This window comes from Peromyscus maniculatus, chromosome 19, assembly GCF_049852395.1.
Source record: "Peromyscus maniculatus bairdii isolate BWxNUB_F1_BW_parent chromosome 19, HU_Pman_BW_mat_3.1, whole genome shotgun sequence".
Classification (NCBI taxonomy): domain Eukaryota; kingdom Metazoa; phylum Chordata; class Mammalia; order Rodentia; family Cricetidae; genus Peromyscus; species Peromyscus maniculatus.
This window is the reverse complement of record NC_134870.1, coordinates 21,757,726-21,771,096: the sequence shown is the minus strand read 5'-3', so window position 1 is coordinate 21,771,096 and position 13,371 is coordinate 21,757,726. Positions and strand designations below refer to the sequence as shown.

At 41.9% G+C, this 13,371-nt stretch overlaps 1 protein-coding gene and 1 pseudogene across 2 annotated transcripts in view; one reads left to right on the top strand and one right to left on the bottom strand.

Moving 5' to 3' along the window:
• Wdr33 (WD repeat domain 33) overlaps positions 1–13,371 on the bottom strand; it is a 114,694-nt gene that overhangs the window by 50,498 nt on the left and 50,825 nt on the right. The window contains exon 8 of one of the 2 annotated variants that reach the window (XM_076554878.1): positions 5,059–5,295. The exons of the other annotated variant lie outside the window; for it this stretch is intronic. Within the exon in view, the coding sequence (XP_076410993.1) occupies positions 5,120–5,295 (176 nt within the window). The 3' untranslated portion in view covers positions 5,059–5,119. Of the gene's footprint in view, positions 1–5,058; positions 5,296–13,371 lie in introns of those variants that run through there. 2 annotated transcript variants of the gene reach the window in all.
• On the top strand, positions 5,469–5,924 carry LOC107401337 (large ribosomal subunit protein eL33 pseudogene; annotated as a pseudogene).

The window sequence follows — 13,371 nt, the reverse complement described above, 5'->3', positions numbered from 1 at the left end:
CATCACAGGACACATGAAACCAAAGTCAAAGCAGTGGGGCAGCAGGAAGGCCTCCACCAGCCTCCTCTGTACTTGAAGATTGTTTTCCTGGGGCTGGAGAGATGCTCAGTGACTAAGAGCACTGACTGCTTTTGCAGAGGACTCAGGTATAGTTAGTTCTCAGCACTCAGACAGGCAGCTCACAACTGCCTATAACTCTAGATCCAGGAGATCCAATGGCCTCTGTTGGCACCTGCGTGCATGTGATACCTATAAACTCAGGTAGGCACACGTATAAACACATACATGAAAATAAATAAAACTTTGGAAAAAATGTTTTCTTTCACTGCACAATCTTAGGAACACCAACAATAAAAGAAAGCAAGCAAAGGGTGATAGAGAAATAGGTTAGAAGGCAACGAAAGTCCTAATTCACAAATATTCATAATGGAGGATCTGGTTGTTCTCTTTGGTTCTTGTTTTTATTGAAACAGGACCTCACTTTGTAGCCCAGTGTGGCCCCAGTTGGCAAACTCACAGCACTCCTCCTACCTCAGCCACCACACCAACTGAAGTATTTCATTTTGACCATAATTAAAATGACTATTAAAAATGTTCAAAATAAGGGTCAACAATGTGGCTCAGTGAGGAAACTATTTGCTACCTAACAAACTGAGTCAGAGCCCAGGATCCTGAAGGGAAGGAGACCTGAATCCCAAAAATTGTCCACTAACCTCTATACCCAATGAGCTGTACGTACGTACGTGTACGTACGTGTACACACACACACACACACACACACACACACACAGAGAGAGAGAGAGAGAGAGAGAGAGAGAGAGAGAGAGAGAGAGAGAGAGAATATGATATATGTTCAAAAGGGATGGCAATAAGGCTTCATTGGTAGAATGCTGGATTCAATTCACAACACTGCATAAACTGGAAGTTCAAGATCATCCTGATACATAATGAATTTGGGGGTAGCCTGGGATATATGAAACCCTGACTTTAAAAAAAAAAGCTCAAAATAAACAACTCAGGTTTCAATATATTATAAACCTGTTAAAACACAGCAATGGAAAGAACATTCTGCTATAAATCTATATAGTAAACTTGGTATAATATCTCAATAAACAAGAATTTACCTACCTATAAGTTTAAAAAGTAGCTAATGGGTCAGGAAAGACTTAAAAACACATGTATTCAAAAAAAGGGCCTGGTGTGGCAGGGGAACCACAAGTATACGGCTAGCCTGAACAACACTGTGAGACTGTCTCCCAAACAAACAAATGCACACATGCTAGTAGACAATCAAACACTTAGAGATGGGAAATGTAGGGAGTGAAATTTCCTTAAGTAAGCCCATAATTCTGACAGGAAGGCAAAGGTATGAAGATTAACATAAAAGAAAGGTTTTTAAAAGCCTCAAATGATAGCACACATCTTTAGTGCTAACTCTTGAGACAGAGGCAGGCAAATCTCTAGCCGGCCAAGATGTACCATCAACCCATTCTCAAAAGAAAAAAGTCATGTTATAGTTATGTGCATGTGTCTTACATACATTATCAATGATACATCTAAAGGAGAATCACTATTGAAAACAGTATAATCACATGCTATCCTAACTCTCAACTCAATCTTTTCCCTAAACAGATCTTTTACCTCATCACTTCCAATCTCTTCATAAATCAGCTAAGATGTACATTCTTTTCCACACTCATGCTATGCCTTTTAGCATCTCCCCTTGGTGTATCTGACATAAGCAATACACATGTGCTTGCTGCCCCGCACTGTGTACAGTGCTTCCTGTGCATGCCCAGGACCCTCAGATGGACCTAGTGAGGAAATTATCATTAACTGTAATTTAGACCAAGAGACACAAGACTACCATACTAGCCAAGCCAGGATTCTTGGCCATAGCTGAATAATGTCTCAAGTAAATCAAAGAGCTAAGAGCCCAGGAGATGATTCAGTGGTTACAGTGGTTACATTAACTGCTACATAAGCATGAGCAACGGAGTGTAGATCACCCCCCCCCCCCGAACCCACATACATGCCGAGAGTGTAGTGGCCCACCTGTAATTCCAGTGCTCAGAAGGCAGAGATGGGGGCTCACTAGGGCAGGCTTGCTGGCCAGATGACAAGCTCTGGACCAACCAAGACCCTGCCTCAATAAATGAAGCAAAGAGCCAACAGGAAAGACTCCTGATGTGAACCTCAGGCCTCCAGAGCATGTTCACTTGCACACAGGGACATATCCACAAAAGTGAACATGCATGCATGCACACATGAACACACTCTACAAACATATACACATGAACTAAACAGAAGAAGAAGAAAAAGAGTCAAGATTCCCATAAGCAGAAACTATGTACCTAGAATTCTGGAGCTGCCGGAGGTAAGAGGCTCAATCACTATAAACAGTAATTACATTTTTTATTTTTCTGTTAACGTCTTTAATGGCATTCATTTTTATCTGGGAAAGGGCACACACGTAACAACCAAACGTACATGGGTGTCAGAGGACAATTTCAGGTGTGTGTTTCGTTATCAATTGGGTCTTGAAAATCAAACTAAGGCTGACATCAAGTTTGGCTGGGAAGACATTTATTTCCCTGCTGAGCCATCCTGTCAGTGCTGCTGCTGTATGGTAAAGGTAGCAATACACCCAATGGCTTACTCTTGCTTTTTACTTCTTTGTTTGTTTACTTGTTTGTTTGTTTGTTTGTTTGTTTGTTTGTTTGTTTGTTTTGAGGGAGGGTTTGTTTTCCATACCTTATCCTCCTTTTCCAAAGAAACAATAGACAGACTAGGAGCAGACTTGCTCTCGTCTGTTATACAAAGGATGTAAGCCAGTGTTTTGGCTTGATTTTTTTGAAATGAGATTTATCTATAAAGCCCGGGCTGATCTTAAAACTCATGGCAAGCCTCCTGCCTCAGCCTCACAAGTACTGAGATTAAAAGAATGCACTGTCACACAGATATACACACCCCTGCACCTACAGTGGACTGCAGGCATAGTTCAATGGTACATTTATCTATCATGTGCAAGGCCAACAAAAACCTAACTTGGACCAATCTTTTTGTGTGAAAAATCTTGTTCTGAAAGCTTTAATACCAGGAGGTATGGTGACTCATAACTGTAGTCACAAGAAAGGCGGAGGCAGGAAGACCATGAGTTCAAGGCCAGCCTAAGTTACTTTACAAATTTCAGGCTGGCCTAAAGTCTTACATTTTTAAGTTTGTTCCACATAAATAATATTTAATTTTATTATGCTTCTGCATTCTAAATTAATTCTTTTGTTTCTAGGATCTGGAAAACAAAGAGTTCCGTACTTTATAATATTACTTTTTCTATGGGAAAATCTTCAACCAATGGTAGAAGTCATATTACTTCTTTTTGAGGGTGTGGCTGGGGGAGATACCTTGGCTGGCCTGAAACTCACCAAATAAGCCAGGCTGACCTTGAACATAGATCCATATGCCTTCTGGCTAAAAATTATCACTTTTATAATCACAAAAATTACCAGCTGGGCAGTGGTGGCACACGCCTTTAATCCCAGCACTCAGGAGGCAGAGCCAGACGGATCTCTGTGAGTTCGAGGCCAGCCTGGGCTACAGAGTGAGTTCCAGGAAAGGTGCAAAGCTACACAGAGAAACCCTGTCTCAAAAAAACAAATAACAAAAAACACAAAAAAAAAAAAAAGAAAAAGAAAGAAGGAAAAAGGAAAAAAAATTACCTAGTTATATAGAAATAGCCTCCATCCTATCATACAACTATGCAGTGCTCATTTTAAAATATTGTGCAAAATTAAAATAAGATAGTATTTGTAGCCATCATTTGCACTGCTCCTGAGGATGTTAGTGCTAGCATTTGTGAACCCTGGGCTCCATCCCCAACAGGGCAAAACAAAACCAAAGACCAAAAAACTTTCTTTGCTTACAGTCAATTTGATAGCTAACAGGGCATGTCACAATTAATATACTTTGTTACTTTAACAGTTCACACATCATCTTTAAGTCTTTGTTATTTACTGCTTCCTGTTAAGTTAGATTGGACATAAAATGAAAAACCGACTCTAGTCAACTCTAAAGACACATCTCATGAAGTATTTACTAAGAGCTCATGTTTAGACAATAAGCTGCTTTCCTACCATCAAGAGACTAATCCAGGGAGCTACAGATGCTTCAACAGTTAGAGGCATATGGTGCTCTTCCAGACGACCCCAGTTCCCAGCACCCACATGGCAGCTCACCGTCGCCTGGGTGGTGGTTTAAATGGCCCCCATAGGTTCAAGTCTGAATGCTGCTTGGTCCCCAGTTGTTGAAAGTGTGTTGGGAAGGATTAGATGGTGAGGCCTAGACACACTCAGGAGGCAGAGGCAGGTAGATCTCCAAGTTTGAGGCCAGCCTGGTCTACAGAGAGTTCCAGGACAGCAGGGCTACAAAAGAAACTGGGGGGGTGGGGGTGGGGGGAGGAGTGGCACACACCTTTAATCCCGGCACTCGGGAGGCAGAGCCAAGCCCATCTCTGTGAGTTCAAGGCCAGCCTGGTCTACAGAGATCCAGGACAGGCACCAAAACTACACAGAGAAACCCTGTCTGGAGGTGGGGGGGGTTGGGTGGGGGGTTGGCGACAAGGGAAGGAGGGAGGGTGGGTGGGTCTTGGTGGAGGTGTGTCACTGGAGAGAAGGTTTAGTTTTCTTTCTTTTTCTTTTTTGGAGCTGAGGATCGAACCCAGGGCCTTGTGCTAGGCAAGCGCTCTACCACTGAGCTAAATCCCCAACCCTGGAGTAAAGTTTTCAAAAGCCTAGGCCAGGCCCTGTCTCACCCCAACCCCACCCCCACCCCAAACATACACCCTCTACTCCAACCAATAATAAGATGTAGCTCTTAGCTACTACTTGAACGCCATGCCTCCCTGCCTGCCTGCCGCCATGTTTCCACCATGGACTCACCCTTTGAAACTGTAAGCAAGTTCCCAACTAAATGCTTTCTCTTATTATAAGTTGCCCTGGTCATGATGTCTCATCAGAGCAAAAGAAAAGTAACAAAGATAGCTTGTAATTCCAGTTCCAGAAGACACGACACCCTCTTGTGTTCTCCATTACATGTGTGGTATACGTATACTCATGTAGGCTCACACAAAAATAAAGAAAAATATTTTATTGGTTTTTTGAGACAGGGTTTCTCTATGTAGCTTTGCGCCCTTCTTGGAATTCACTTGGTAGCCCAGGCTGGCCTCGAACTCACAGAGATCCGCTTGCCTCTGCCTCCCAAGTGCTGGGATTAAAGGCGTGCTCCACCACTGCCCGGCTAAGAAAAAATATTTTAAAAGAGACTAATGTTGGAAAACTCAGTTATTTATTTTTCAGACATTTTGAGACAACATCCCATGTAACCAAACTTACTTTGTAGCTTAAAATAACCTTGAACTTTGATCCTCCCGCTTCCCCTCCTGAGCACCGGGATTCAATGCATGCACTAGGATGCCTGGTTTACCCAGTGCTCAGGATCGAACCCAATGCTTAGTATATGCTAGGCCAAGCACTCTGGCTCCTGGGCTCCATTCCCAGTCCTTACTGCCTGTGGAGGCCTGCTGGGAAGGCTGTAGTGCAAGGCCATTTTTGATGGCTGTAAGTGAGGTTCCTGGAACCAAAGAGAGCACACAGCTCTTCTTAAAACTGAAGGTGTTTATGCCCAAGAGGAAACAGAATTCTACTTGGGTAAGAGATGTTTTCATGTGTATAAAGATAAAAGAAAAAAAAAAAAAAAAAAACCACAGTGACTCTTGGAAGCAAACCAAACAAAACCAGAGTGATCTGGGAAAAGTAACTAGGGCCCATGGAAACAGTGGCATGGTTCGTGTCAAATTCCAAAGCAGCCTTCCTGCAAAGGCCATCGGACACAGAATCCGTGTGATGCTGTACCTTTCCAGGATTTAAACTAATGAAAAGTAAATAAATAAAAGTGGGGGAGAGCCTGGTGGTAGAAGCACATGACTCTAAAACCAGCACTTGGGAAACAGGCAGGTGGATCTCTGAGTTTAAGCTCAGCTTGGTCTACATAGTGAGTTCCAGGACAGCCACAGTCACACAAAGAAACCCCTCAACCCCCCCCCAGGGGGGGGGGATGGCTCAGAGGCTAAAGAGGCATTTGCTCCCAAGACTGACAACTGAATTTGTTTCCCAGACCCATTGACAGAGTAGGAGAGAATTGACTCCTATGGGTTTTCCTGTGTACCATGAGATGCAACTAATAAATGCTTTTCTGATTCACAGAGGGGAACTCTGGAAGACTTTGGTACACAATATTTTCACATCAACACCATATTACCAAGTACTAAGTAGCTCAGATGAAATATACTGAAAACTGTTAGGATGCAAATGTGTTTGCCATGCTGGGCAATCAATGGTGGCGCAAGCGGGTGAATCTCTGTGAGTCTGAGGGCAGCCTGGTCTACAAAACAAGTTCCAGGGCAGAGAGATAGATGGGGGGGGGGGGGGAGGAGGGAGAGAAGAGGGAGGGGAGGGAGGGAGGGAGGGAGGGAGGGAGGGAGGAGAAAGCCAAGCTAAGCCTCACAGCCCTCTTCCCAGTCAGGGTCTTATGAAGCCAAGGGTGGCCTCCAACTCCCTGTGCAGCCCAGGCTGACCTTGAATCTTCCTCCCCCAGGCATGAGCTCCCACCCCGAGCTTCCTGCTGGGAACAGACCCCAGCTCCAGAAAGAGCAAACTAGGTGCCTGCCCTTCAGTACAACCCTGAAAGACATTTCTAATGTGCAAAATCTCCTGCTCTGCAATCAATGTTATTTTTGTTAACTATTAGTCACACCCAGACAAGAAGTATAAAACTGGGGCTGGAGAGATGGCTCAGAGGTTAACAGCACTAGCTGTTCTTCCAAAGATACTGGGTTCAATTCCCAGCACCCACATGGTGACTCACAACCATCTGTAATAAGATCCGGCGCCCTCTTCTAGCCTGCAGGGATACATGCAAACACAACATTGTATGCATAAGTCAATAAATCTTTAAAAAAGAAATATAAAACTGAAAAAGCAAACTTAGAAAAATTAAATAAATAACCAGTTTCAGTGACATAAAAGAAGCCTACTGCATAAGCATGGATCCTGTCTGTCAGATACACACTTTAGGGTTGGAAAGATGGCTCAGCAGTATATAGTACTTGCTACTCTTTCAGAGGACCTGTGTTTGTTTCCAGGCCATCCACATGGCAAGGGACCTGACACCCTCTTCTGGGCTCCGTGGGCACCAAGTACACATATGATGCACAGACATACATACATAAAGGCAAACACTCATACCCAAAATATAAAACCTAAAAGACAGACATCCTGAATCTACTCTATTCATATCTGCATGTTCAACACATTGAATTAAAATAAAGGATGCCTCGGGTGAGTTTCAGTAGGAGAACATTCACTATGTCCCATGCAAAGCACTGGGTTTGAATTCCCAACAGTGGGGATAAAAATGACAGAAGCAAAAACAGAAGTCCTACGGAAGTTGAAGGGAATAATAATTAAAACAGTAGCCATCTCTGCCCCAAAGATAAGAAAATATATAGTCAACTATAAACCTAGCTTTAAAAAAAAAAATCTATAGTTTAAAAACCAAGCAAAAAAGACCAATATCTTAATTTCCAAAAAAAATTAAAGAACCAGATGTGATGGTGCAGAACTTGAATCTACAATTCAGGATGCAGAGGCAGATGATCCCTATAAATTTGAAGCCAGGTTGGTCAACATAGTGAGACCCAGGCTATTAAAACAAACCAATAAATAAATGCAAGCTGCATGCGTTTTTTATGACTTCCTTCTTTTTGGAGCCTCTGTGCGAGGTCTAAAATACTGTCTTTTAGGTATTTACACCATGAGTGAGTTTTGACTAAGTCAGAAACACTGCCCCCTTCATTGACACTACACAAGCTCCCTCGTTAAGGACTTAACCATCCCTCCTTCAGACTAGTCTTTCCATTACCTACCATTTCAACAAGCTTGAATTTCTAGTATCAGCTCCCTAAATGAAAATTCATTTTATTTCTCATTACAGAAGAATACACTGTGGTTTGTGTTTGGGGAGGTATACATGCATGTACATGTGGAAGCCAGAGATCAACAATGGGAAATCTTCCTGAATCATTGTCCACCTAATTTTCTGATACAGGCTCTCTCACTGAACCTGGAGCTCACCAATAAAGCTGGGCTGGCTGGCCAGTGAGCTAAGCGCTCCTCCCAACCCTAGGATTACAGGTACACACCAATGCAAAACCTTGAACCTAAGTGTTGGAGACTAACCCCGAGTCCTCGTGCTCATGTACCAAACACTACCAAATGCGTCATTTCCCCAACCCTTTATTTTAAAAAAGATTTTATAGCAACTGACTTCATGATTTACTTGCTAGAATTCAATAAGCCAAATCACTCAGGTTATTGGTAATTTGCATATCCAAGAGAAATATTACAACTATAAAGCTAAACATAAACTCAAAACCTAGACTGGCACTATATTTTAACAATATGTAAAATGGGATGGATTGCATCAATTTCTGGAATTTAAGTGGTCTGATCACCAGGAAAGACATTATGGACTATTATTAACATAAAACTGGTAACTAAATAATTGGGGCCCATGGAAATGTAACTAACCTGGGTACTGTGCTATACAACCTCAAGGAACAAGCAGGAGTTAATACAAAAACAGAATGTTCTTCAACTTCAGACATCTTGTTACTACCCCTGTAATTGCTTGGTCAGATCCTGCACTGTCCATACCCTAGGTGTGAATTTGGCTCCAGCACAACAACTAACCAATATCTCTTAACACTCCAGTCAGCCAGTTGTTGGCCTGATGTATGACAGGAAAAAGTACTGTAGAGAGGTTGATGGAGAAGCCTAATAATCTTATCTACCAATACAAAAAAAAAAAAAAAATGCCAAAGCCCTTTCAAAACTCCAAACTTTCTGCTGATCACATATCCAAGGTGAGGGGAGAAAAGCAGGTAAGAAATTAAGTTAGTTATTAGGCGTCTATGGCATTCCTGTTTACTTACAGCACTTTGCCAAGTCACAAAATTGTGTCTGAACAAGGCAGAGAAACTAGGATTACTAAAAACAGTGATGATGCAAGTCAAAGGCCAGACCATCTAAATACCTATCAAAGAACAAAGTACTACACCTCTGAATAATCATCAACACTAGATTTACCTAACAAGACAGATCGTTAAATGCTTCTAGAAGACCTTGATAAGGCCAACTTTAATGTTGAATAAACCAATGGCTACACATATATATACACATTACCTTTATATTAAAGCCAGTACTACAATAATGAACAATAACCTTAAAAAAAATAGCTGAAAATACAGGCTTACATGCACAAAATCCTAGTACTACAAAATAAAGCCAGCCATTTGCATCCATGTGTCCCACACCTGCAAACTAAACCAATCTCAGACCTGTGACATCAGAAGTAAACCACTGGGTCTGTACTAACAGGTAGGCTTTTTTCTCGTCCTTATTCCCTTAACAACTATTTACCTACCACTAACATTGTATTATATAGTACAGGTAATGTAGAGACAATTTAAAAGAACACAGGAGGGTTGGGAGCACACACAGCAATGGACGGCATGCTTAGCATGAACAAAGCCCTGATTTTAATCCCTAGTTCCAAAATAAATAAAGGGCATGTATAAGCTATCTGCAACTACCATTTTATATAAACAATGTGAGCATCTGCAGCTTTGGTATCTGCAGAGATCCTGGAACTCAGTAAGAAGGGACAGCCATATACTTCCGAAATAATTTTTACTGTAAAATCAAGAAGGAGGCTGTGAAATTAGCTCTGTAAATCACTTAACAGTAACTAACATTGAACACTGTATGTTTAGTAACTACTTTGACAGTTCTCATAAACTCATTTACTCACAAACTCACTCAAAAGGCTATTATTAATCATCGTGTGCCATCAGTAGAACTTGCCCCAGCGTCCCAGGTTGCGAAGATCTAAAACTGTGACTAACATCTGGGGTTAAACTGTGTGGTTATAATTTTATATATTCTTTCCTCATATTCTCATTTTTGGTAGTGTTGGCTTGCTTTTTTTAGGGAAGAGATGTTATTTTAAGATAACATTTGCAATAGCTATGGTTTAGTTTTGCAAACTTGACACAAACTAGAGTTACCTGAGAAGAGGGAACGTCAACTGAAGAACTGCAAAGATCAGACCAGTCTGTAGGCATGACTGTGGGGGCACTGTCTTGATTGATGATTTTTTTTTTTTTTTTTGGTTTTTCAAGACAGGGTTTCTCTGTGTAGCTTTGCACCTTTCCTGGAACTCACTTGGTAGCCCAGGCTGACCTCGAACTCACAGAGATCTGCCTGGCTCTGCCTCTGGAGTGCTGGGATTAAAGGCGTGCGCTGCCGCTGCCACCACCACGACCAGGCTCTTGATTGATGTGGGAGGGCCACTGCAGTAGAGCAGTGCCAGCTCTAACCAACAAAACATGAAATAAAGGAAACCATAATCTAGAAGAGGAAAATAATAATAGAAGTATTTTCTAAGCTAGGAACTTAGCATGCTAAACTGGGAAAAGAAGCATGACAGAATCTCTGGAGATCTAAAAAATTTCATTTTATAGAAGTGGTTAGATGGGTTTAGTGTAAATACATAAAAAAAACAGGTACAATCGGGGTGTGTGTGTGTGTGTGTGTGTGTGTGTGTGTGTGTGTGTGTGTACGTACATGCAGGGGAACAATTTAAAAGTAGTACAAGTCAGGCACAGTAACTCAATGCCTGTAACCCTAGCACCTGAGACAAAGGTCACCATGAGTTTGAAACTAGCTTGTGCTACATGATGGGCTCTGCCTCAAAAGACTAAACAAGGAGATGGCTTAGTGGGCAAGACTGCTTGCTACACAGGCAAAGATCCACAGTACCCAGGTAAAAGGTCAGGTGTGGTCATGTCACTTCTGACCCCAGCACTTCAAGGGTGTAGAGGAAGGTGGTTCGGGCTTGCTGACCAGCCAGCACAGCCATGAATCCTCAAACTCTATATGGTATATTCAAGGTAATAAGATATCTAAACACAATACCCAATGTACTCTAGTCTTGATGCAAATGGATGGGGTTTGAGCACTAGCACACACCTGTACATTTAGACACTCCATACTTAGGATTGAGGCCTTGAATAGGAAACACCACATCCTCAACCCTTTTCTTAAACTACATGGAAACATAGTCTGTGTAAGCATTGTGAAAACCAACCACCCATCAAAAATAACTTCCCTGACAGCTAGTAAGAAAATGTTGCACAATTTCAAGAGACACCAATGGTTGATACAACAGCCCACTCTGTACTCTTCTACACAAAACCTTTCTACAATTAAATTCAAGTATGATGTTCTATATTCTCCATCCTCAATATTTTAGAGACCCATACAAGGTAAACCCAATCCTACTTCCATACAGAATCATCTAAGTATCTCTAAATGAGGAGCTGAAGAAATGATCAGTTGGTTAGGTACCCACTGCACAAGTATTAAGGACCAGAGTTTGTCCCTACTACCCATAGTGAGGGAAGGAAGTGCACCTGTAATTTCAATGCTGGGAATATGAAGTAGGATCCCTGAGACTTGCTAGTCAGCTCATCTAGAACATCAACTTTAGATATAGTGAGATGGCTGGATGTGGTGATACACATTTGTAACCCAGCACACTTGGGAGGCAGAGGCAGGGCAGGGAGCACTGTCAATTCAGGATCATTTTAGTCAACATAGTCAATTCCAGAGTAGCCAGGCTACATGAGGCTAGGGGGTGGGGGGCTAGATGGTGGTGCACATCCTTTGTTGCACTGCTCAGGACACTTTCCATCCTCATGAGAGCTCACAACCATCTTCAAGCCTCCAACGCCTTCTTCAAGTCTCCAAGGGCACCAGACACCATGACCTTTGGCAAGGTTGACTGCTTAAATTATTAATGTTAACTTACTGATGTAAAAAACTGAGATCAAGGGCTGCCTTGGTGACACATGCCTTTAATTCCAGTCCTCAGGAGGCACAGGCAGGTGAATCTGAGTTCAAAGCCAGGCTTGTCTACACAGCAAGCTCTAGGATAGCCAGAGTTACATAGTGACCCTATCTCTAAGACTGGAGTCCTAGCAGGCAGATCTCTGTGAGTTTAAGACCAATCAGAACTACATATTAAAGCCCATCTCAGAGAGGCTTTATAAGCAAAATTGTGTGTAGGAATGGCTCCTGGTTTTTGTGTATGGTACTGGATGAATCACACCCATAATGCAAAGTGAATGCTCTGCTATTGTGCTACATTCCCAGTCCCTGACTTTTTTGGAGAGAGTCTCACGTAGTCTAAGCTGGCCTTAAAATCCTGATCCTCCTGCTTCCTGCTGGGAAAAACAGATGCATATCCATTTAACTGGTATTATGGATGGAAACAGAACTTTGTGCATGTTAGGAAAACCATTCAGCTATATCCCCAGCACTGCCCTCTTTAACCTTAACTAAAAGCAAGGGCAGTGTGCAGGCCTTTGGTCCCAGCACTCAGGAGGCAGAGGCAGGCAGAGCTCTGACTTTCAGGTCAGCCTGGGCTACACAGTTTCAGGCCAGCCAGACTTACACGGTGAGAACTTCTCTCAAAACAAACAAACAAACAAACCTAAAAGCCAGGTGTATATATAATACACACCCTTAATCACTGCACTTGGAGGCTGAGGAAGGACAATGAAGATTTCCAGGACACCCTGGGTTAAATAGTAAAGGCTGGTCTCAAAACAACAACAAAACAAACAAACAAAAAACACTAGTTATTATAGCAGCATGCAACTCTACTATCTCCAAGAAAACACTGGTCTTCAAAACATTTTTTTCTTTTCATGTACAACATTTAAAGTAAGCAAGGATGAAAAGAAAGCTCAAAAGAAAAATTCCTATAAAAATATAAATGTATACATAGAATACTGAGAACACTAATTTCTTTAAATGATATGCCTCAAAAGTTAAATACTGTCTTTTCCCTCTTATACATGAGTTAAAAAGACCCAGTCTTTTCAGAAATATGAGAGAAAGGATCCTTCAACATACTCTTCCTCAGAATAAGAAACTACCACAGAGATAGAGATAGGCTTGTGTGTATAAAATGAACCAACATATATAAGATGTCAGAAATATTTAAACATCAGCACACATTCTGCGAATGGAAGGAGTCACTCTGGTGTCTTAGTTACTTCTCCATCACTGTGATAAGACACTATGACCAAGGCAACTGAAAGAAGGAAGCGCTTATTTATTTGGGGCTTACAGTTTCAGAGGAAAATTAAGTCCATAACTATCATGGCAGTATGCATAGCAGGAGACA